Source organism: Rhinoraja longicauda, chromosome 5, assembly GCF_053455715.1.
Source record: "Rhinoraja longicauda isolate Sanriku21f chromosome 5, sRhiLon1.1, whole genome shotgun sequence".
Classification (NCBI taxonomy): domain Eukaryota; kingdom Metazoa; phylum Chordata; class Chondrichthyes; order Rajiformes; family Arhynchobatidae; genus Rhinoraja; species Rhinoraja longicauda.
This window is the reverse complement of record NC_135957.1, coordinates 44930713-44956327: the sequence shown is the minus strand read 5'-3', so window position 1 is coordinate 44956327 and position 25615 is coordinate 44930713. Positions and strand designations below refer to the sequence as shown.

General features: G+C 41.0%; 1 protein-coding gene and 1 pseudogene across 2 annotated transcripts in view; both read right to left on the bottom strand.

Annotated features, from left to right (window-relative positions):
- The window catches only part of gtf3c2 (general transcription factor IIIC, polypeptide 2, beta), a 95397-nt gene that overhangs the window by 62407 nt on the left and 7375 nt on the right, over positions 1–25615 (bottom strand). For both annotated transcript variants that reach the window (XM_078399408.1, XM_078399409.1), the window contains exons 3-7: positions 17927–18311; positions 9053–9159; positions 4106–4183; positions 2896–2994; positions 2150–2377 (exon numbers count right to left, since the gene is read on the bottom strand). In XM_078399408.1, the coding sequence (XP_078255534.1) occupies positions 2150–2377; positions 2896–2994; positions 4106–4183; positions 9053–9159; positions 17927–18311 (897 nt within the window). The remainder of the gene's footprint in view (positions 1–2149; positions 2378–2895; positions 2995–4105; positions 4184–9052; positions 9160–17926; positions 18312–25615) is intronic.
- LOC144593815 (U5 small nuclear ribonucleoprotein 40 kDa protein pseudogene) lies at positions 5545–8249 on the bottom strand (annotated as a pseudogene).

Here is a 25615-nt window from a genome sequence, read left to right as displayed (position 1 = left end):
AGGAGTTTGGCCCTCAAGGTTCAGGCAAAAATAACAAACTTATTTTTCCTCATAGGATTTTCAAAAATAAACATCTTTTAAAATAGTTCTACGTTTAATTTATTTATGCTATTACTAAAGGCTGTATAAAGTATGTTGTATAGAGTATCATTGAATGGGTATCGATAGAACCGATTACCTATTAATTTTCAGTAGCCTCCCGCATTGAAATTAGCAGCTACTTTCTTAAGAGACAATGGTGCTTGATTACTGTGGGGGGCTTACGTAAATAGTTATTTTTTCTAAGATTCCTTCCCCCCTCCCCCTCCAAGACGAGTACCCAATTTAAATCCTGTTGCCACCAATTCCCCATGCGTAATACAAATAGTGTTCCCCAATTCATTACTCGTGTTATATCCAATTCATTTAATGTAAAACACATTATACCAGCACTGCTTGCACAATTATTTTGGGATTGGCCATTCAGGACAGAGATGAGATTACTTCACACAAAGAGCAATGAAGCATTTGATGTCTTTATCAAGACATGGTTATAGAAGCTTAGTCAAGAAAGAGATTGATATATTGAACATTAAGGCAATCAAAGAAAATGGGGCCAAGGTAACAGATCAGGCATGATCATATTGAAGGGCAGAGCAGGCATGAGGGATTTAATGGGATATTTCTTCATATTTTTCTTATAGAGAAATAGGTGCAGGAGTAGGCCATTCGGCCCTTCGAGCCAGCACCGCCATTCAATATGATCATGGCTGATCATCTAAAATCAGTACCCCGTTCCTGCTTTTTCCCCATATCCCTTGATTCCTTTAGCCGCAAGAGCTAAATCTAACTCTCTCTTGAAAACATCCAGTGAATTGGCCTCCAGTGAATTGGCCTCCACTGCCTTCTGTGGCAGAGAATTCCACAGATTCACAACTCTCTGGGTGAAAAAGTTTTTCCTCATCACAGTCCTAAATGGCCTAACCCCTATTCTTAAACTGTGACCCATGGTTCTGGACTCACCCAACACGGAACATTTTTCCTGCATCTAGCTTGTCCAGTCCTTTAAGAATTTTCTGTTTCTATATATATATTCTACATATGCTTATATGTTATAATTAAACAACCTTAGAACGAAAAAGCTAGTAACATTAATGGTGCCTATGAAACTAAAATCTTGTCGAAAACCAGTGAAAAAGTGCAAATCAATAAGCAATTTCTTGGTTCTCCATTTCACAATGGGCGGTCATCTTCTGAAAATTGCTGTTTTTCTGGCTGATTGAGACCCTAGAAACAATGTGCTATTATACTCATTTGAAACACAAAATCAGAGTAAATTGTAACAACTGACTTTTCTACTTAATTCTGACAGCATTGTGGAAGCCTATAATTTCCGTTACAATTCCTTCTGGGTAGTGAGCAACCTGAGTCAACTTTTTGAATTTCTTTCAAAATTTGTTTTTTTAAGCTCCATTATTTCACCACAGCATGACCCTTCCACTTATCCTACATCATAGAAAATATGCAATCACCAATGATCTCTCACAATTTAAATTTCTGATAACCACTATCTATGTCATTATCTGATTCTTCTAGAGTTAGTTCACTAGTGAGAAATGCATCTAGTCCCTCAGACGGATCTAACCAACACCTTATCATTAAAAACAAAACTATTCAGGGTCTGGGCATCATTGGCAAGACCAACATTTACTGCCCTTCCCTAACTACTCATTGAAAAGGTGGTGGTGATAACATTTTCTGAGGTAATTTTTTTAATCGAGCTGGTTAAATATCAATTATTCTTCCTGAAAACAGGCTCATCAAATATTATTTAACAAATTACAACTTCACATGCAACTTTTACTTCCAATATTTTTGAGCTTTCCAATGGTTTTCAAAAGTGTTTAACCAACAGCTTTGGAGGAATCTTATATTTCAGTATGACAGGTAAATATTTAGAAAAATAAGTATTCTTGCAAAATCAAGAGCCAATGATAAGAAATTTAAAAACAAATTAGGAAGAATCTTGATTTTTTTCTCTCACTTAGATACTACTCACAATTTCATTGTCAGAAATTGAAGATACGTAACAAAACAAACCATTTTTCACATTGTTGCTTCCAAACAGAAGAATTCAAAGTATAACATTACTCTATTGCTTCCTGCTCACCAATGTTCTTGCTGGAGATCACCCAATTGCCATATCTGCAGCAATGTTGGCTCTACATGTTGGCACATCAGTTTATGTCTATCATCCATTCCTTTGTTGCAATAAATAGCAGCATACTGACAGGCAGCTGAACCTTCTGGGGCTGGGCACCATTCTAGACACCATATTGGGCCACCAACAAAGAAGTTTACATCCCAGCGTTCCTTGTGAGCTGGTAATGACTGAAATCTGCAAAATGAAATATATTTCCATAATAAGATAACTATAGAATTACAATCAAATCCTGTTGCTATCTTCTATTAGAAGCATACAATAACAATTTTGTTAATTTTATCTTAATTCAGACTAATTTATCAAGTTGAAAATACCTAGGAGCTTTAAATATTGAAAATTATACAAGAAGCACAATCAGACATTCCCTTCTGTAACAGAAACTATGTAGGAAGTAAGTTGCACCATTTTCCTGAAAACGGCAACAATCCTTACTGAATTTATGGTGACAGACTAGTGGGCCTCCATCTCTCCCCAAGTCAACTTTATTTTGAGGGCTACTGCATAAAGGGCTACAGAAACCCTCAAACACCAAACAAATTAAGTGAATAGCTGGGAAATAGCTTGACATTCAAAACTATCATCCATACATATGATTCATGATAATTTCAATAAAGTTGTCATACTTAACATTAATTAGATTTTTTGTTGCCTTCAGTTAACTAGCAAATCAACATCATGAAAAATTAGGTTACCTGCTCAGGTTCTGAATCATGGAATCATCTCGAAGTCCCTCCCTTTTAATTTTAAAATACGGTGACTTTGTTTCACTTGGCATATATTTAAGCGATTCACTAAAGGAAAAAAAAAGACATGTTATAAATTGTGAGTAAACAGCCACTGAATACCTTTCATGCCACCTAGAGGACAAAATAGTAGTTGCAGAAATGACATTCCCATAGCCGAGATGTCCAAAACCAAGGATTACAATCTCAAAATAAACCATGAACTACCCAGAATTTCGAAGAGAAAGTTTCTTCACCTTCCTTATAATGAAGCTACCGCTGAAGACTTAACCACTGAGATCAATATATTTTTGGATATTAAGTGATATTAAGGGAATCAAGGGAAATGGGATTAGTGCAAGAAAGTGGCACTGAAGTAAAAGATCAACCATGTTCTTACGAAATGGCCTCTTAAATGTTCTTATGTACAACATTGGTCATGTGGGAAGTGGGGTGAGTGGTGGGGAGGGGAGGACATTGGTGTGTGGCATTGTCCACATGAATCATAAAGATGCAAGAATGACTCTCACCTAGATGAATATCCAAAAGGACCTGCAGTAACTCAGAAATGGACATTACCCTGTTTCACTTCAACAATAAATCGATGTACCTGACTGTTGCACCTTCTGGATTCTGGCATCAACCTTATCATGTGTTTTATTAGCACTTCTACTTTCTTTTTGTAACATTAAAACCAGAATTAAGGTCCTAAACAACAAAATGGCAAGTAACATTAACTGATAAATGGTATGCTTGAAAGAATGAATTGTATTTGACTAATCGCCCTTATTGCCTTCTTGTGAATAGCTGCAATGATTTCAATTTGAGAAATTATATGTTTACAGACAGACAATTTAGCATTTATGCTACAATGAGCATTTATCTCAGAGAGATTTATACTGAGAAATAGTGATGTTTGTTATTATAGTACCCATCTCATTTGATGATTCTGCTTTAGACACTAATCCTTATACATTTACACATTGGCTTTGGAGGAAATAGAGCATTTTCCAAATCAAGTATTGTACCCCACAAATGATTTTAATGTGTAAATACATATACATACACAAATCATTATCTTTTAATGAAACAACAATACTTCACACTGCAAGTCCCACTCTGATTTGATAGCTCCCATACACACAAAAAACCTCCAAGTAAAAAGTAAATTTGCACTTACCTTTGGGAAAGAAAACTCCAGGCTTGTGTTGAAGGAATCCAATCCGGAAATACCCATGGGGAGTGATGCTCCTCTCGACTGTGAACAAAATGAAATCATAGAAAAAGTTTATTTTATTCAATTATGTTCTTTTATTATAAATCAACATATTATCAATTTAAAAATTAAAATTAGGTAATGGATTTAAACTTTTCAAACATTTAGTCTATCTTTTGAACTAGTCCAACTAACTCTTCTATGCATCTAAAATTAAAAGGGAATATAAAAGGTTCACAGAGCTTCTGTGGAGAGAAGCTAATGTTTCAAATCAATGAACTTTCATCACAATTAGATGAAATTTAGGAAAGTTCTGATGAAAGGAAAATATAATTCAATTATTCTCTCCACATATCTGCTGAGTATTTCCAACATTTATTGTTATTAGTTAGGATCTCCAGCATCTCCAGCTTTTTGTTCTTTACCCAATCCTTTCCTGCTCCTCATCACATCATCGTTTTCCCCCCCTTTATTCTAACCAGCTTTCAGGAGTTGCCCAGTCGTCCCCAGTTTTTATCAATGGGCAAATTTGTGTGACATATTCACACTCTTAGCTCCTATATCAAAACTACCACCGCCTGTCTCCTCCGCTCATCTCAGGTTGCCTCTAAATATTACATCATTTTTTATTGCTCCAAAGTCCAAAAGTATACCCAACTGTTATCCCTAGCTTCCTCCCTTTCCTTGATTACATGCTGCCCTTCATTTGCATGATTTAAAGATTTATATTTATAGCTACAACACAGTGCGCAGCTGGTAGAGCTGCAGCGTCACAGCTCCAGAGACCCAGGTTTGATCCTGACCGAGGGTACTGTGTGGAGTATGCACGTTCTCTCTGACACCGCATGGATTTTTCCGGGTCCAAAGTTGGACCTTCTTCTGGGTTTTTCCGGGTTCCTCCTACATCACTAAGAATTGTGGGCTTGTAGGTTAATTGGGCTCTGTAAATTGTCTGTAATGTGTAGAGAGTGGGTGCAGAAGTGGGATAACATGGAATTAATGTGAATGAGTAGGAATCTGAGGGGCAACTCATTCACACAGAGAGTAGTAGGTTATCTGTAATGAGCTGCCAGAGGATCTAGTTGAGGCAGATATGATAGCAGCATTTAAAAGACATTTGGACAGGTACATGAACAGGAAAGATTTAGAGGGATACGGGCAAAAGCAGGTAGGTAGGACTAGTGTAAATGGGGCACCTTGGTCAGCGTGAGTAAATTGGGCTGAATTACAACGCTTTTACTATGATAAGCAAAACTACAATTGACAAAGATAATGTTTCAAGGGAACAGGTTCAAGGATCTGACTAGCAGAACAGAAAAAGGCTCACTCATCTGTTTAGTTACAAATCAGTTTTATTAGCTGTAGTAAAGTCCACGTGGTCGTGGTGCCAATCCGCACATATGTCATAAAATTATGGTCAACATGATTGTCCCAATGGTCAATCCCCAGTGCACCACTGTTGTGCACCAGCCTCCAAACATCCCGAAAGGACACCATCCTCCTGAGGGATTGTAGTCGTGGTACTGTTCTCCGACCCTTCTAATCTTCTCTACGTCTTCCTGAATGTGGTCAGTGAGGTTGGTGATGTTCTCTTTTACTCCACTCAGGGTCAAACCAGTCACCGAGTCTGTATGACCACACATGGTACAAATTAACTTGTTTTGTTGGAAGTCCCAAACCTTGCTGCCAGTACTTGGTACGTGTTTTGAAAAGTATGGATTGCAGCCTTCTTCCGAATGTCCCATAGCTTCACTGTTTCGTCATTGCTTCCTGTACAGACCAACTGTGGTCCCCGTCAGGCTGGATAACATGAATTCACAAAGGATGTGTGACCTATAAGTCTCTTGATTCTTTCACCTGTTTCATTGTCCCAAACTGCTACAGTTTTGTCTGTTGATGCTGTCAAAAGCATGCTGCCATCTGTGTTCTAATGCAATTCCATCACTGCTCCTCTGTGACCTTTCAACGTAGCATAATTATCGCAGTAGCCATTTTCATTCCAAAACAACACAAGTCGATCAAATCCTGCAGATGCCAGTGTTGATCCATTCCAGTGAAATTTACAACAATAAACATCTCCCTCGTGAAGCATTAGTGGAGCTTGAAGACTCGAGGTCTTGGTCCCACTTGCTGGAATGGCCTGCTGCGGGCTCCCCTACACCAAGGGCAGCAGCTCGTTGCGAGACCCTTGTCCTGTACCAGTGCCATCTCGTTTGCTATTTCTTTTTACCAAACATTTTCTATTCTATTCGTCAGATCATGCCGACTATGCCAATTGTTTCAAGGGAACAGGTTTGAAGGATCTGACTAGCAAAACAGAAAAAGGCTCACTTGTCTGTTTAGTTACAAATCAGATTTATTGGCAAGAGAGAGCACAAAAATACTTGTCTTGGTATGCCCGAGGTGCATTTTACAGTCTCTCTCTCAGTCTCTCTCACAGTCTCTCTCTCAGTCTCTCTCACAGTCTCTCTCTCAGTCTCTCTCACAGTCTCTCTCTCTCTCACAGTCTCTCTCTCTCACAGTCTCTCTCTCTCTCTCTCTCTCTCTCTCTCTCTCTCTCTCTCTCTCTCTCTCTCTCACTCACAGTCTCTCTCTCTCTCTCTCTCTCAGTCTCTCTCTCTCTCTCAGTCTCTCTCTCTCTCTCTCTCTCTCTCTCTCTCTCTCTCTCTCTCTCTCTCTCTCTCTCTCTCTCTCTCTCTCTCTCTCTCTCTCTCTCTCTCTCTCTCTCTCTCTCTCTCTCTCTCTCTCTCTCTCTCTCTCTCTCTCTCTCTCTCTCTCTCTCTCTCTCTCTCTCTCCATCGCGGCGCTGATGGCGACTCAGCCCATCGGTAAACCCCTCTCGTATGAACTAACCCATGGTTTACTGGTGCTTGCCTTTATACAGTTAAGAAATCAACCGTTCAAATAACCGCCGATAAGTCCTGGCCAATATTGCTGCTCCCAAATTCAAACTATTACCAATGGCAGGGACTATATCCTAGCGAGCCCCCCCACCCCGGGAACAATGCTTTATCAGCCACAAACTGGCGCATAAAGCAATACACACAATGCTACAGACTTGGCGCGCAAATCAATACATACAGTGCTACAGATTTGGCACGCAAAGCAATACACACAGCACTGCCGGTTTGGCACCCAAAGGTTTAAACAGGACACTGTCAGCTTTGCGCATGGGAATTTAAACTAAGAGCTGTCGGCTGCAGCCCTATGGGTTCTAAATATCACGCTACCGGCCGCAGTGCTAAGGGGATGTAAATATAGCACTACCGGCCACCGGGCTATGGGCTTTAAGCAGAGCGCTATGGGCTTTAAACATAGCTATGGGTCACAGACGGTTCAGGCAAAATTCTCGTGGAACAGATAAGAAATATTTTTTTGACATTCATGTATTCTGAATACCTCAAGCCAACACTTATTTTCTCCAGATTTATGAGGAATATAAAAATTGTAGTGCTACATTAGCATACATTCTGGCATGCAATGCAACCTAACATCTGGGCATGTGGAGTTAAGTGGTGTCTTTTTTACATCAATTTGTATACAAAAAATATACAGTGAAACTGTAAATCTGAGCACATTTTGGACTTTGGTCGTGTCAGACTGGCAAATTTTTGATTCTTGGATTTTTTTCCAACATTCTTTTAAATCCCTTTTTTTAAAAACAAAATGTTGCATAGTCTCATATTATAATAGATTTTCCACTTTACATTTCACAGGAGCACAGGAAATGGGCATTGAGATTTCTGATCACCAGATAGCAGTTTATTCGAACATCACAGAAATAGGCTATTTGACGTAATCATGCACGCAGTGTTTCTGCTCTACTCAAGCATCCTCCTGTCTTTCCTCAACTAAATCTAACAGTGTCACCCTTTACTCCCTTCTTCCTCACATGCTTGTCTACTACTCTTTGGCTAACGAATGTTCTCTGAAATTTCCTATTGGATTTCTTCCATTTTATCTAAATATATTTTAAAGGTATCCCCTTTAAAGGGGATACCAATGTAAGGTATCCCCCCCATCTTTCCTTTCTGAAAAGTTTGTTTACCTTTTCCTCAAATATACATCCTCATATTTCTGGCATTCTCTCTGTTACCTTGCTCTGCATACTCTCCAGTTCTATAATAAAGAAATCAGTAATATATGGAGTATTTCAAGTGTGTTCTAACCCAAATGTAATAATGGTAATCATTAAACTACCAATAGCTTTCTTATTTTTAATTTTAGTCTTCCAGAAATAAGCCAGATCACTTGGCCTGCATTGTTTTTAGAATGGTACATTTTTTCGTGATAGGTGCATTTATACTCAGGGAGCATTTGCTCCTCAATCAGGACCTACAACTCCAAATAATAATGGACAATCACAATCTTTCTACCAGGGTGCAACAATTTACACATACAACAAATCTTATTAATCTCCTCCTTTAATTTGATGATGTCCTATTGCCACCCAATTTGATAACATCTACATATTTGGAAATTATGCTTATTTGCCACAGATGCCTAGAATAATTCAGACCAATACCTGGTTCCTAACCTCAGGAAAAGTTGACATCTACACAAATTAAGTAATTGTGAAGTTCAGCAAGTAGATTCTGTTAAAGATTTTTATTTGGTCCCAACCATAACCACTCCATTGCAATTGTCCATCAAGCCTCATATGGCTTAATCCTGGCTCAAATGTATGTCCATCAGCCTTTAAGCTCTAAAATGTCACACACATGGATGGGCCAATAGTAATTTCAAGCCATGGTCTCTTGCTCCATTCATAAGCATATAAGTTCGGGGACTTCTGCGATATAAAATGTAAACCGCTTTTGAAGTACAAAATGTAATCATAACATTGACTGCATTAAAACAATTTTGCTCCCAGTTTATTTTTCTAACTGTAAAAAAAGTTCTGAAACTTACTGCTTTATTGTAATTGTTGTGGCTTCCCATACTGGCACCATTATATTATTAGGTAGGCCATTCGCAAAATTTCCATATAATCGCCGTTTTGCACTACGAGATTGTTTCTGAAAATGAAATACTTTTTACAGTTATTCTTTTATAATCATGCCATTCTATTAAATTTAGTGTTCAAAGCGAAGTGAAATAAGTTTAGATTTATGAGGATGTTGCCAAGCCATTTTTTAAATAGAGTCAAATTGTTATCCTGGCCTATTGGCATGGGGAAGGCATTGATAATATATTGCATTGAAAATTTTGACCTAGGTTATTTTTAAAGGGAGCTAGAGGTCAATAAAGGGCCACAATGTTTGGCATAATGCACTAGTAACCCAATATCTGATCAACATAAATTACTTAATTACATCACATTAGCATTGCATGCACATCACTTGGATCTGTACATCTTGCATTATCAAAACCTCATACATATGTATTTGAGAGTATAATTCTCATACCATTGGGCAAAGATGAATGGCACTCTATTTAATGAACTTGGACATGATATACTTGATCTAGAAATAATTGACATTGTCAATGGGTAACAAATCAACACAATTTTTCTCCTTAGATTTCAAGGAGTCCAAACAATATTCTGAACATGGAGCTCTTGAGAAAGGCAAAAGAGGAGATTGCTGGGGTTTCGACAAAAACCTGTGAATCTTACTTAACTACAGGTGAGGTTGCAGAGGACAGGAGAACAACAATTATTGTATGTATACGCAAGGAATTGCAGATGTTGGTTTACAAAAGAAAGTGCTGGAATAACTCAACAGGTCAGGTATCATCTCTGGGGGATTGGATAGCCGGTGTTTTGGGTGGGTATCCTATTTCAGGGCTGTTATACACTGCTGAGCCAAAACATTATGACCACCTGCCTAATATGCTGTTGGTCCTCCGTATGCCGCCAAAACAGCGCCGACCCGCCGAGGCTTGGACTCTACAAGAACCCTGAAGGTGTCCTGTGATATCTGGCACCAAAACATTAGCAGCAGATCCTTCAAGTCCTGTAAGTTGTGAGGTGGAGCCGCCGTGGATCGGACTTGTCGATGCAGCACATCCCACAGATGCTCAATCGGACTGAGATCTGGAGAATTTGGAGGTCAGGGCAACACCGTGAACACTTCATCATGTTTCTCAAACCATTCCCGAACAAAGCGTGCAGTGTGGCAGGGCGCATTATCCCGCTGAAAGAGGCCACTGCCATCAGGGAATACCATTGCCATGAAGGGGTGTACCTGGTCTACAACGATGTTTAGATAGGTGACACGTGTCAGATTGACGTCCACATGGGTGGCTAGACCCAGGGTTTCCCAGCAGAACATTGCCTTGAGCATCACACTCCCTCCACCGGATTGTCGTCTTCCCACAGTGCATCCTGGTGCCATCACTTCCCCAGGTAAATGGCGCACACGTACATGGCCATCCACGTGATCTAAAGGAAAACGGGACTCATCGGACCAGGCGACCTTCTTCCACTGCTCCAAGGTCCAGTTCCAACACTCGCGTGCCCAATGTAGGTGCTTTTGATGGTGGATAGGGGTCATCATGGACACTCTGACCGGTCTGCGGCTACGCAGCCCCATACGCAGCAGGGTGCGATGCACTGTGTATTGTGACACATTCCTCCCGTGATCACCATTAAAATTTTCTGTGACTTGTGCCACAGTAGACCTTCTGTCGGTTCGGACCAGACAGGATAACCTTTGTTGCCCTCGCGCATCGATGAGCCTTGGGCGCCCAACGCCCTGTCGCCGGTTTGTGGTTTGTCCCTCCTCGGACTACTGTCGGTAAGTACTCACCACTACTGACTGGGAGCACCCCACAAGCCTTGCTGTTTCAGAGATGCTCTGACCCAATCGTCTGGCCATAACAATTTGGCCCTTGTCAAAGTCGCTCAGGTCTTTACTCCTGCCCATTTCTCCTGCATCCAACACATCAACTTCAAGATCTGACTGTTCACTTACTGCCTAATATATCCCACCCCTTGACAGGTGCCATTGTAACAAGATAATCAATGTTATTCACTTCACCTATCAGTGGTCATTATGTTTTGGCTCATCGATGTATGTTCTCTTTAACATTGTCTAAAGCTGCAGCAGCTTCAGAAAAGATTAAAGGCAAAGACAATACTCAAACCTGGGGTCTACTTGTAGGCATTAGCGTCATTTTGTTATCCAATTTGAAATGTTTTATTGTAGACCATTCTTCTACATTAATAAAATCAAATTTAAAGAACAATCTCAAAACAAGATTAATCAATTATTTAATCATTGGGAACTGCAGCAACACAAAAAAAGAATGCTTCAAATCAGCTAAACGAGAGACTGGAGTTTAGTTACAGCAATGTGCCAAGCGTGATAAATCATTTGTCTTTACTAAAATACCAAAAAAACATTACCCGAAGGATCAACATCCATGAGACCGAAATTGTGAGTTCAAAAATTAATACTGCCTGATTAGCAATCCAGATTGCTTCAGCTGAATTCTTTAACTAATTGCAAAACTGAATTCTTTACAAGTGCATGTTTCTGGGTTCGCACTGACCATACTTACCATTAGGTGCTAGACTATTAATAAAAATGAATAAATGCACACCAATTTCTCCCCATGGAAGGAAACATGGTGTCAATAGTTGGTTTGAATCAGCCATGTACCAGGTGACACATCGTATGGTTCAGTTTTATGCCTTTGTGAGTTATTCAGTTCCTACATCACATTTAAAGAAGTCTTGTGTCATAGAGTGATATAGTGTAGAAACAGGCCCTTTGGCCCAACTTGCCCACACCTGTCAACATGTCCCAGCTACACAAGTCCCACCTGCCAGCATTTGGTCTATATCCCTCCAAACCTGTCCTATCCATGTACCTGTTGAACTGCTTCTTAAATGTTGGGATAGTCCCAGCCTCAACTACCTCATCTGGCAGCTAGTTCCATACATCCACCACTCTTTGTGCGAAAAAGTTACCCCTCAGATTCCTATTAAATCTTTTCCCTTTCACCTTAAACCTATGTCCTCAGGTCCTCGATTCATCTACTATGGGCAAGAGACTCTGTGCATAAGGAATTGCAGTAGAATTAGGTCATTTGGCCCATCAAGTTTACTCTGCCATTCAATCTCTCCCTCTATCTCTGATCTATCTCTCCTAACCCCATTTCCCTGCCCTCCCCATAACCTCTGACACCTGTACTAATCAAGAATCTATCTATTTCTGCCTTAAAAATATCCACTGACATGGCCTCCACAGCCTTCTGTCGCAAAGATTCATCACCCTCTGACTAAAGAAATTTTTCCTCATCATCCTAAAAGAATGTCCTTTAATTCTGAGGCTATGACGTCTAGTCTTAGACTCTCACACTAGTGGAAACATCCTCTCCCCATCAACTATATCTAAGCCTTTCACTATTCTGTATGTTTCAATGAGGTCCCCCCTCATTCTTCTAAACTCCAGCGAGTACTGGCTCACTGCTGACAAATGCTCATCATAGGTTAATCTACTCATTCCTGGGATCATTCTTGTAAATCTCCTCTGAACCCTCCCCAGAGCCAGCACATCCTTCCTCAGATATGGTGCCCAGAATTGCTCATAATATTCCAAATGCGGCCTCACCAGCGCCTTATAGAGCCTCAAAATTACATCCCTGTTTTTGTATACAAGGCTTCTTGAAATAAATGTTAGCATTAAATTTGCTTTCTTTAACTGGCAGATTAAGTTTGCTTTCCATTCAACTGGCAGATTAACTTTTTGGGAATCCTGCACCTGCACTCCCAAGTCCCTTTGCGCCTCCGATTTCTGGATTCTCACCCCATTTAGAAAATAGTCTAAGCCTTTATTCCTACTACCAAAATGCATGACTGTACACTTTGCTACACCATAGTCCATCTGCCACTTCTCTGCCCACTCTCCAACCTGTCCAAGTCCTTCTGCAAAGTCCCTGCTTTCTCAACACTCCCTGCCCCTCCACCTATTTTCGTATCATCCACAAACTTTGCCACAAAGCCTTCAATCCCCTCGTCCAAATCATCAATATACAACGTGGAGTAGCGGCCCCAGCGCCGACCCTTGCGGAACTCCACTAGTCACTGGTAGCCAACCAGAAAAAGCCCCCATTTTATGCCACTCTTTGTCTTTTGCCCGATCTATTCCTCTCATTATCTTATACACCTTATAAGATCATACCTCATCCTCCTGCGCTCCAAGGAATAGAGTCCCAGCCTACTCAACCTCTGCCTATAGCTCAGACCCTCTAGTCCTGGCAACATCCTTGTAAATCTTCTCTGCACCCTTTCCAGCTTGACAATATCTTTCGTTCAACACGGTGCCCAGAAATGAACACAATACTCTAAATGTGGCCTCACCAACGTCTAATACAACTGCAACATGATCTCTCAACTTCTATACTCAATACTCTGGTTGATGAAGGCCAATGTGCCAAATGTCTTTTTGACCACCCGATCTACCTGCAACTCCACCTTCAGGGAGCTATGCATCTGCACTCCTAGATCCCTCTGTTCTATAACACTACCCAGAGCCCTACTATTCACTGTGTAGGTCCTGCCCATGTCAGACTTCCCAAAATGCAACATCTCACATTTTTCTGCATTAAATTCCATCAACCATTCCTCAGCCCATTTGGCCAATTGATCAAGATCCTGATGTAATTTTTCATAACCATCTTCACTGTCTGCCAAATCACCCACTTTTGTATCATCTGCAAAATTGCTAATCTTGCCATGTATGTTCTCATCCAAATCATTCATATAGTATGACTCTCTGACTCTCAGAATACAGCTCCCTACTGTCTTCTCAAGGGCAATTTGGGATTAGACCTGATCTGCAACAAAAAAAAAACCTCAACTAAAATGTTTTCCTACCCTTTTGTACACCCATCCACCTTTTATCTCAAACATTGAGAATGAGACCTTTAGCTACTGATGCTCCGTGTTCTGGAATTTTCTCCCTAAACTTATTCAGTTTCTCCAAACTTACAATCCTCCTTCCAATCCATATTATTGAGAAAACTTCTGATTAACTCTCCCAGTATCTCCTTTTAACTTTGGATCCCATTTTCAGATTATTTTGCAAATTGGTTTGAAATAATTTTCTACATTAAAAGCATTATTTAAATGCAAATTATGGTTGTTCTCACCAAGCTCAAAACATAATACCAAATCCAACATCTACTGTACAGCTGTCTACTTTTTCACACATCTTAAACATAAACATTGAACTAAATTATTATAACTTTAAATCTAAAGGAAGTTCAGAAGGTCAATTCAGCTATGACCTCCATCTTTTAATTCAAATTGGCTTTGTCTCTGCTGCCTATTGAAGTGGAGGGACAGAATTAATATATACAGAGTTTGGAAAGGAATATGGAAAACAGAAACATCTGAATATACTCATTTTAAATGACTCCTAGGACATAAATTCCGAGAAAAAATAAAATGAGTCATTTGTTTTGGAGACAATGCCCGAATCATAACCCAGAATGCAATGCAAGTGATTGGGACCAATTGCTCTTCAGACCCAAATAATTTAAGACCACTCAATTCCAGCTCTCAGCTCTTATCAAAATTTGAATTATACAGCCTTCTGTCGCAAAGATTCATCACCCTCTGACTAAAGAAATTTTTCCTCATCATCCTAAAAGAATGTCCTTTAATTCTGAGGCTATGACGTCTAGTCTTAGACTCTCACACTAGTGGAAACATCCTCTCCCCATCAACTATATCTAAGCCTTTCACTATTCTGTATGTTTCAATGAGGTCCCCCCTCATTCTTCTAAACTCCAGCGAGTACTGGCTCACTGCTGACAAATGCTCATCATAGGTTAATCTACTCATTCCTGGGATCATTCTTGTAAATCTCCTCTGAACCCTCTCCAGAGCCAGCACATCCTTCCTCAGATATGGTGCCCAGAATTGCTCATAATATTCCAAATGCGGCTACGCAAGCCAATCCTAAACTTTCTTGCAAACTTTCTTGCAAGAACTCCTGCCCTTTCTTGTAGCACACAAACACATGAGGAAAAAGACAACTGAAACTGAGCAAATTACCCACAAGGAACAAATTGTAGGATAAATTATTGTTCAGTTAATTTCTCTTGCTACGAAATTCACACAAAAGCATAACTTTTTAAAATCATAGAATCATACAGCGTGGAAAGATGTCTTTCAGCCCAACTCATCCATGCCGACCTGAGCTGAGATAGTTTTATTTGCCCATATCCCTATAAATTTTTCCTATCCATATACCTGACTAAATGTCTTAAACAATGTCATTGTACCTGCCTCTGAAAACGTCCTCTGACAGCTCATTCCACATACACACCACCCACGGCATGAAGACATTTCCTTACAGTTCTCTTTTAAATCCCTCACCTCTTATCTTAAACCGATGCCCTCTAGTTCTGGGCTCATCTACCCTGGAAAAAAGGGGTGACCTTTTGTGTGCCTCTCATGATTTTGTATATCACTATAAGGTCATTCTCATCCTCAAATGTTCCAAGAATAAATCATAGCCTATCCAGTCTTTTCTTATAACTCAAGCCTTTGAGACCTGGTAACATTCCACACCCTTTCCAGTTTTAATAACATTCTCCCTACAGCAGGGCATCCAGAACTACACATAGGTGGTCTCATCAATGTCTTGTGCAGCTATAGTCCTATCTCCTGTACTCAATATAATTGCTGAGGTGAAAGGCAGTGGCAATTGTCTTAGATGGGTTGGGGCAAAGTCGCCAGAAGGTGAAGTACTCCTCCATACCCTTCAAGTCTTGGGTTCGCACTCTGCTGATATCCTCAAGGGCAGCTCCCTGGTAGGCAAGGGCAAGGTCATCTGCATATGCAAACTTCCTGGACGAGGTAGTTGGCATGTCACTCACATAGATGTTGAAGAGTAGGGGAGCTAGGACAGAGCCCTGGGGGAGGCCATTATTCAGGGTCCTGACAGACCTGGTTTGGTCCCCAAGCGACACCCTAAATCTACGGTTGCTGAGGATGGATGAGAGGGCACGCATGGTGGTTTGGCACTTCAAGATTCTGGAAGTTTTCAGCAACAGACCATGTCTCCACACGGTGTCATAAGCTGATGACAGATCAATGAGAGCAACACCAGTTTTCAGGGCACATTGGAAGCCAGCCTCTGTATTGGTAGTGAGGGCAAGCACTTGATCTGCGCAGCTTCTACCAGGTCTAAAGCCAGTTTGCTCTCTGGGCAGAACAGGTTCTTCCAATAGAGAAATCCGAGCAAGCAGGAGGCGCTCAAACAGCTTGTAGTATGTACACAAGAGGGAGATGGGTCGGTAACTAGCCGGATCACCAGCAGGTTTGCCAGGCTTGAGGATGGTGATGACCGTAGACTGTCTCCAGGCCTTAGGGATAATTCCTCTACAATGGTCATGGGTGAAAAAAGCAGCCAGCCAGTTGCATCCTTGGAGGCCAGGGTTCTTCAGAAATTCCGGGTAAATCCCATCAACTCCTGCTGCTTTCCCAACTTTAGTAGAGGACAGGGCTTTGTCTACATCAACTGGAGTATATGGATTAGAAAGGCGGCTTGAGGGTGGTGAAGAAGAGATGGACCTTGTTAAGATCCGTCTCACTTCTCGTTGGGCTTCTTTGGAAGTGGCGACGTTCGAGTATGCCAGCAGGCGAGAAGCTACAGCATTTGCTGACACCTTGGGAGGGTTGTGCTGCCCAGAGGCAGCAGAACCAAGATGGCGAAGGAGAGTCCATGCCTTCCTGCTGGACTGCGTTAAGTTAAAGTCATACGAAATGAGTTGACACTGTCCTTAACTCTGCAATGCGGGTCATCACAGGGATGCTTAATTCAACACCTTTGCAGTAGCTCCCTGTCCTCTCTCACATCGCCCCACCCAGCATACACAGAAGGGAGAGGATATTGAAAGATTGGTGCACCATCGAGGTTAACCCTGACCTTCCCATCCATGCTGACTTGAACAATCTGCCCAACATGCAGTTGAAGTCCCGCAAAGCCTTCTGGTCTTCAGCCAAATCCCTGGAAGACTTTGACCCCAAGACTGAGTGGCGCAGAGCCTGCAAAGATGCCAACACCAACAACGGAGAGGTCATCACAGACCCCCACAGTGAAACCACCGGGATTTGACCTCCATCGCAAGCAATGGCTAACCCTGAACAGGTTCTGCACCCTCCATGCAAGAACAGCCCATCACCTGCACAAGTGGGGGATGACAGACAACCCTGCCTGCGACTGCGGATATCCAAACCAGACCATCCCACACACTGTGAATGATTGCACACTGTGGCTTTTCCCTGGTGGAATCAAGGCAATCCACCCAGCAACTAATACTGCTCTGGGCTGGATGTCTACCCTTGACCTACAACTTTAGGCTGTGCACGCCATACGCAAAAGAAGAAGAATATAATTACTGATAATTTACGGGGAACTATGTACTTGTAGCCCGAGGACTCTCTGCTGTAGAGCCCTGAGGATTTACTCACCTTAATATTGTTCAGGAATCTAATTTCTGGGATTAATTAAATCATTGCATGCCAATCATATCAGAGTTGGACCATGCCATATTGAGCTGAATATCTCTTTACTGCCTCAGAAAAGTATATTAAATGTCAGAATGCAAGCAGAATATTAATCTCAAGGTATAAGGACAGTTTTAAATGCATGCCTGCCAATTTTTTGTCAAACTGGTGGTCTTAAAATAGCTAAAAATAAAAGTGCAGAAAACATAACGGCAATTTTGTAAGATCCTTTACCAGTATGAAATGATAGTAATAGTGCAGGATATAGTTACATGCAGTTGATGCAGAGAGGGATCAAGAGGAAAATAACTTACATTTATGGGACTCTTTCTTGGTTTTTGATATTCCTCATTGGAAGGAACATCTAGATCAGACTCTGTTATATCACCAGGGATGTCAACTTCACTAAGTTCTTCTAGTTCCTCTTCTTCTTCTTCTTCTTCTTCTTCTTCTTCCTCTTCTTCGAATACTCCATCAGAAAGCACAAAGTCTTTGTCATCTGACAAGTCATCAAAAACATCATCATCACAAGATTTTTTCTTCCTCTTTCCTCTTCTTTGTGTTGAGGAGGGCTGAGACTCAGATAACAACCTATAGTGAGATTGGTCTAGTTCACTCTTTGTACAAGCAGTCACTTCATCAATTTTATAAGAAGGTGATTTTATCTCCTCAACTATTTCACGCAGGTAAAGCAAGGCACTGAAAGAAAGCACAAGATAAACATAAGTACGTATTTATAATACTGGCAAAGTAAGCTACTTCAGACAATATAATGCAACCTATCGAAAATAACATCCAAATGGAACTGCAACCCAAAGAATTATGTAGATAATGAAACCACAGCATAAGCTCAAATAATGAAAGCTTAGAAATTTGGACACTGTAGTTTTTTAGTTAACTCATGCCTGAAAATAGATTTAGAGAATGGAATATGTTGTGCCCAATTTCCAGGTCAACACTGCAGTACTTGAAAGGATTTTTTTTTTTGGGGGGGGTGGGGGCATGGCCAGTGAAGATATATGTGTAGAACTTAAAAATAAGTGGGGTTGTACTCTAGGTCCCACAAATGCCAATGGGAAGAGGAGAAAATATATACGGTGTTTGCAAATATGTGTAGGAATAATGAGGCTGTGATAGTAAATGATTTTTTCGTTCTTAATATTGACTATGACTGCCATAGTGATAAGGGATTAGATCAGGCAGAATTAGTTAAGCGGGTCCATTAATGTTTTCTCAAACAATATGTAGATAGTCCGACTAGAGATGGGGCAACAATGAAACTCCAATGGGGAAATGAGGTGGGACAATGGCTGATGTGCTAGTTGGGAACCATATTGGAACTAGTAACCATGATTCCATTAGTTTTAAAATAGTTATGGATAAAAGTAGGACCGGTCCATAAGTTATACATTGGAGCAAGGTTAATTTTGATGGCATTACGAACTTGCAAAGGTTGGTTAGGAGAGGTTGATAGCTGGTAAAGAAATTTCTGGCAAGTGGGAGGCTTTTAAAAGTGAGATGGAAAAAGTTCAGTCTGAAAGAATTAGGGATGTCTGATGAGCAATATTGAGGCTCTGTTCAGGAAAAAGGAGCCACGTGTCAGGAATGGGCAGTTGGGATCAACCACATCCCCTGCGGAGTATAAAAAATGTAGAAGTATAGTTAAGAAGAAAATCATGAGGGCAAATTAGGGACACGAGATATCCTTGGCAGATAAGGCACTGTATTTAGTGCTGGTTGGCAAAATATGGGAAGGATGTGATTAAGCTAGAGAGGGTGCAGGAAAGATTCACATGGATATTGCTGGGACTGGAGGGCTTGAGTTATAAGGTTGAGACTGGATAGAATGGGACCCTTTTCCCAGAGTGAAAGAGGCTAAGGGGTGACCTTGGAGGTTTATTAAACTATGAGAGGCATAGAAAAGGTCACAGTCTTTTTCCCATGCAGGGAGGTCTAGAGCTAGAGGGTACTAGTTTAAGGTGACAGATGACAATTTAATGAGGACCTGAGGGGCAAGATTTTGACACTGAGATTGTGGTTATCTGGAATGAGCTGCCAGAGAGAGTGGTAGAGGCAGAAACAATTACAATGTTTGGACGATATGTGGCAGGCAGTGACTAGTGGGGTACCGCAAGGCTCAGTGCTGGGACCCCAGTTATTTACAATATATATTAATGATTTGGACAAGGGAATTGAATGCAAGTTTGCAGATGACACGAAGCTGGTGGCAGTGTTAGCTGCGAGGAGGATGCTAGGAGGCTGCAGAGTGACTTGGATAGATTAGGCGAGTGGGTAAATGCATGGCAGATGCAATGTAATGTGGATAAATGTGAGGTTATCCACTTTGGCGGCAAGAACAGGAAAGCAGAGTATTACCTGAATGGTGGCCAATTAGGAAAAGGGGAGATGAAATGTGACCTGGGTGTCATGGTGCACCAGTCATTGAAAGCAAGCGTGCAGGTGCAGCAGGCAGTGAAGAAAGCGAATGGTATGTTAGCATTCATAGCAAGAGGATTTGAGTGCAGGAGCAGGGAGTGCTGCTGCAGTTGTACAGGGCCTTGGTGAGACCGCACCTGGAGTATTGTGTACAGTTTTGGTCTCCTAATCTGAGGAAAGACATTCTAGCCTTAGAGGGAGTACAGAGAAGGTTCACCAGATTGATCCCTGGGATGGCAGGGCTTTCATATGAAGAAAGACTGGATAGACTAGGCTTATACTCGCTGGAATTTAGAAGACTAAGGGGGGATCTTATAGAAACATATAAAATTCTTAAAGGGTTGGAGAGGCTAGATGCGGGAAGATTGTTCCCGATGTTGGGGAAGTCCAGAACAAGGGGTCACAGCTTAAGGATAAGGGGGAGTCTTTTAGGACCGAGATGAGAAAACATTTCTTCACACAGAGAGTGGTGAGTCTGTGGAATTCTCTGCCACAGAAGGTAGTTGAGGCCAGTTAATTGGCTATATTTAAGAGGGAGTTGGTTGTGGCCCTTGTGGCTAAAGGGATCAGGGGGTATGGAGAGAAGGCAGGTACAGGTTACTGAGCTGAATGATCAGCCATGATCATATTGAATGGCGGTGCAGGCTCAAAGGGCCGAATGGCCTACTCCTGCACCTATTTTCTATGTTTCTATGTGGTAAGGTACATGGATAGGAAAGGTTTAGAGGGACATGGAGAAATGTGACTAGTTTAGAGGATGAGTTGTGTCAGGGGCCTTTTTCCAAGCTGTACAAAGCTAAGAGTCTATTACTCTAAATTCAACTCTTGCATATCTGATGAAATTTTTAAGCCTCGACATTGTTTCAAATACATCCCTCATTGAAAGCACCTTATGGCAGCACTGCTGGAGAAATTGTCAACATTGCCATAGACAAATGCTTAATTGAGCATGGGAAACCAATGCTTTAATAGGTTACTCACTAAAGTAAATCTCATTACTTAGCTCTCCTCTCTCAGGATCCCTACCAAATGCTGTTAACCCAAATATATCCACACTCCAACCCTACCAAGTCGCACCCAATCACCTAATGCTCTGTCAGACTGGCTAGGCAGCAACGGTAGTGTTGCTGCCTTACAGCGCCAGAAACCCGGGTTTGATCCTGACTATGGGTGCTGTTAGTAAGGAGTTTGTACATTCTTCCCATGACTATGTGGGTTTTCTCCAGGTGCTCCGGTTTCCTCCCACATCCCAAAATAGTGCAGGTATGTAGTACTCAGCAAGTTGCAAAATTGTCCCGCTGGACATAGCGGACTCGGTGGGCCGAAGGACCTGTTTCCACGCTGTATCTCTAAAGTCTAAAGTAAAGTTTATAGGCTTGGAACCCAACCACCAATAAGTCTACTCAAAGAACTTGCCAATTCTCCACCAATTCTGTTTCCTCATTTCCCTCCACCTACCACACCTTCCACCCAGCATTGAAGTCCTCCTCAGTTCCCAATCTCTAGGCCCCAATCAAACTTATATATATTACAGCAGGTCTTGACCACATCATCAACCCAATTGCGATTCCAACTATCAGTCATCTCTTACCCTCAAATCATTGGCTGGTGTTGCTGCATTTCCATTTATGTGCTGCAGTTTGTAACTTTATTTCACTAATATGCAATGATTTGGAACATGAGCACTACCGAACATTGCAGTGGCAAAGTATTCATCAAAATAGCCTCACAACCTCTACTGCACCTTTTAGGATGTACCGTTGTGGAAAAGGGTCAAAATACAGAAGGTAAAATAATAGCTAATATCCTCCATATAAAGAACAGAATATACTGATTTAAAGGCTAATTGAATGTATCTCAGAAATAAAAATGTCAATAAGAGGTAACCTGTTAAACCATGGAGTGGCATAGTGTGACAATAAAGCATCAATCAATATGAATGTGTATAATCCCTTCTTAGTGAGTTACTGACCTCAGCGATGAAGTGTTGGAAATTAGACAGAAGCAGTTTGAGTGCATCTTTTAAACCCAATTTCAAGAAACTAAGAATAGTTTTTGAAAGCATGTGATGTGGAATGTTCAATAAATGCAACAAGAAAGAAAATATCTCAAAAAATTTAAAAAGGTGACAATTATGCTGGGCCAAAACAAAAACTGTTGGAGGAACTCAGCAGAACAAGCAGCATCTGGGAGGAAAAGGAATGTTGAGTTGAGACTCTGCTTTCGAGATCACCCTCTTTTGAGAGGGCATACTGATGGATACGTAATTCAAAACATCAACGTTTCCTTTCTCTCCACAGATACTGCCCAACCCTCATTTCTCCAGCTGTCTGTTTTTTGCTCCAAATTCTAGCATGTGCAGTCTCTTGTGTCTATACAATTGTGTGAGACTTGCTTCAATTCAAACTATGGCCTCAATGGCAGAAAATGGCCCGAAGATTACACCATTGGACAAATTCATGCAGAGAAGCAATAAATCATCTACAGTGCTCTCCATAATGTTTGGGACAAAGACCCATCATTTGTTTATTTGCCTCTGTACTCCACAATTTGAGATTTGTAATAGAAAAAAAATCACATGTCAGATTTTAATAAAGATAATTTTTATACATTTTGGTTTTACCATGTAGAAATTACAGCTGTGTTTATACATAGTCGCCCCATTTCAGGGCACCATAATGTTTTGGACACATGGTTTCACAGGTGTTTGTAATTGCTCAGGTGTGTTTAATTGCCTCCTTAATGCAGGTACAAGAGAGCACTCAGCACCTAGTCTTTCCTCCAATTTCCATCACCGGAAACTTTTATTGCTGTTTATCAACATGAGGACCAAAGTTGTGCGAATGAAAGTCAAAGAAGCCATCATGAGACTGAGAAACAAGAATAAAACTGTTAGAGACATCAGCCAAACCTTAAGCTTACCAAAAACAACTGTTTGGAAAATCATTAGGAAGAAAGAGAGCACTGGTGAGCTTACTAATCGCAAAGGGACTGGCAGGCCAAGGAAGACCTCCACGGCTGATGACAGAAGAATTCTCTCTCCAATAAAGAAAAATTCCCAAACACCGGTCCGACAGATCAGAAACACTCTTCATGTGTGGATGTGTCAATGACCACTGTCTGCAAAAGACTTCACGAACAGAAATACAGAGGCTACACTGCAAGATGCAAACCATTGGTTAGCCGCAAAAATAGGATGGTCAGGTTACAGTTTGCCAAGAAGTACTTAAAAGAGCAACCACAGTTCTGGAAAAAGGTCTTGTGGACAGATGAGATGAGGATTAACTTATATCAGAGTGATGGCAAGAGCAAAGTATGGAGGAGAGAAGGAACTGACGAAGATCCAAAGCATACCACCTCATCTGTGAAACACGGTGATGGGGGTGTTATGGCCTGGGCATGTATGGCTGCTGAAGGTACTGGCTCTCTTACCATAATTGATGATACAACTGCTGATGGTAGTAGCATAATGAAGTGTATAGACACATCCTATCTGCTCAAGTTCAAACAAATGCCTCAAAACTCATTGGCCGGCGGTTCATTCTACAGCAAGACAATGACCCCAAACATACTGCTAAAGCAACAAAGGAGTTTTTCAAAGCTAAAAAATGGTCAATTCTTGAGTGGCCAAGTCAATCACCTGATCTGAACCCAATTGAGCATGCGTTTTATATGCTGAAGAGAAAACTGAAGGGGACTAGCTTCCAAAACAAGCATAAGCTTGCAATGCAGGCCAGGCAGAGCATCACCAGAAAAGACACCCAACAACTGGTGATGTCCATGAATCGCAGACTTCAAGCAGTCATTGCATGCAAATGATATGCAACAAAATACTAAACATGACTACTTTCATTTCCATGGGCTGTGTTCCAAACATTGCGGTGCCCTGAAATGGGGGGACTATGTATAAACACTGCTATAATTTCTACATGGTGAAACCAAAATGTATAAAAATGGCCTTTATTAAAATCTGACAATGTGCACTTTAACCACATGTGATTTTTTTTCTATTACAAATCTCAAATTGTGGAGTACAGAGGCAAATTAATAAATGATGAGTCTTTTTTCCCCTGCAGATTACAATCCATATACATTTCTACAGCCTTCTATATAGCTGCTTCCAGAACTCAGAGCTGTGAAAAGGCACAATTCAGAGGCTTTTCCTAATATTCTTCATTTATCTAGAGAAATGCAGCTCCTAAAACACAAAGCAGCTTGATGACATCCAAAGCAAAGCAGCTCAATATAGACAATAGACAATAGGTGCAGGAGTAGGCCATTCAGCCCTTCGAGCCAGCACCGCCATTCAATGCGATCATGGCTGATCACTATCAATCAGTACCCCGTTCCTGCCTTCTCCCCATACCCCCACACTCCGCTATCCTTAAGAGCTCTATCCAGCTCTCTCTTGAAAGCATCCAACGAACTGGCCTCCACTGCCTTCTGAGGCAGAGAATTCCACACCTTCACCACCCTCTGACTGAAAAAGTTCTTCCTCATCTCCGTTCTAAATGGCCTACCCCTTATTCTCAAACTGTGGCCCCTTGTTCTGGTACCTTATCTACCATCCCAAACCCTTTCCCTTCTAGGTGCAATGTATACAATTTGCAAAATGTAGATCAGCAGTTCATCAATGCTTATTCGATGGTGCGCCCCATACTTTCACCCTATACCACATAGTAGGACAAGGTATCAGACATATGGAAATACTAACACTGTATTCCCTTCCAGGTATTACACCATCCTGACCTGGAAATAGATTACTGTTTCTTTTTTGTAGTTGGGTCCAAATATAGAACACCCCACATAGTGGAAGTATTTTTACCATAAGAGGGGATTAGTGGAGAAAACTGCCAGAACCTTTTCCCTAGAGTGGAAATGTCAAATACTACAGGACATAACTTTAAGATGAGAGGGGGAAAGTTTAAAGGAGATGTTTGGGACAAGTTTTTGTAAAAACAGTGGAGAGTGCCTGGAACATGCTCCAGAGGTTTGGGTGGAAGCAGATGTGATAGTGGCGCCTAAGAGTTTTTTAGATACACAGACGAATATGCAGGGAATGGAGGGAGATTGCTTCATGCAGATGTTGGTGAATGTTTGAAATTCTCTAGTCAGGAGAATGGTGGAATTCACTTATCAAGTTCTGTGAAAATAATTGATAACTAATATATGACCAGAATTGATGGATATGGGAAAATGCTGTTGAGGTAGAATATCAAACATGATCTTCATAAAGGGCAGAGGAGGCTCAAAGGGCAAAAAGGTCTCCTCCTGCTCCTATTTATTAGACCTACAGCAGTTCAAGGCAACAGCTCTCTAAAACGTGTTCAGTAACTATAAGAGATGGACAATAAATGCTGGCATGATAGCAGTAGTCACACCATGCAAATTAATATATTACAAAAAATATGCTGAAATGTTGTTGAAAAAAATGTCAGTAACAATATTTAATAGGCACATTTATATGTTAAATTTCTCCCTTCAGCATTTTAATATTGAAATTGAGTGAGATATATTAAACATTCATGTCTTTCATCTGCCTACATTTCTAGCTTTTGCATCAGAAC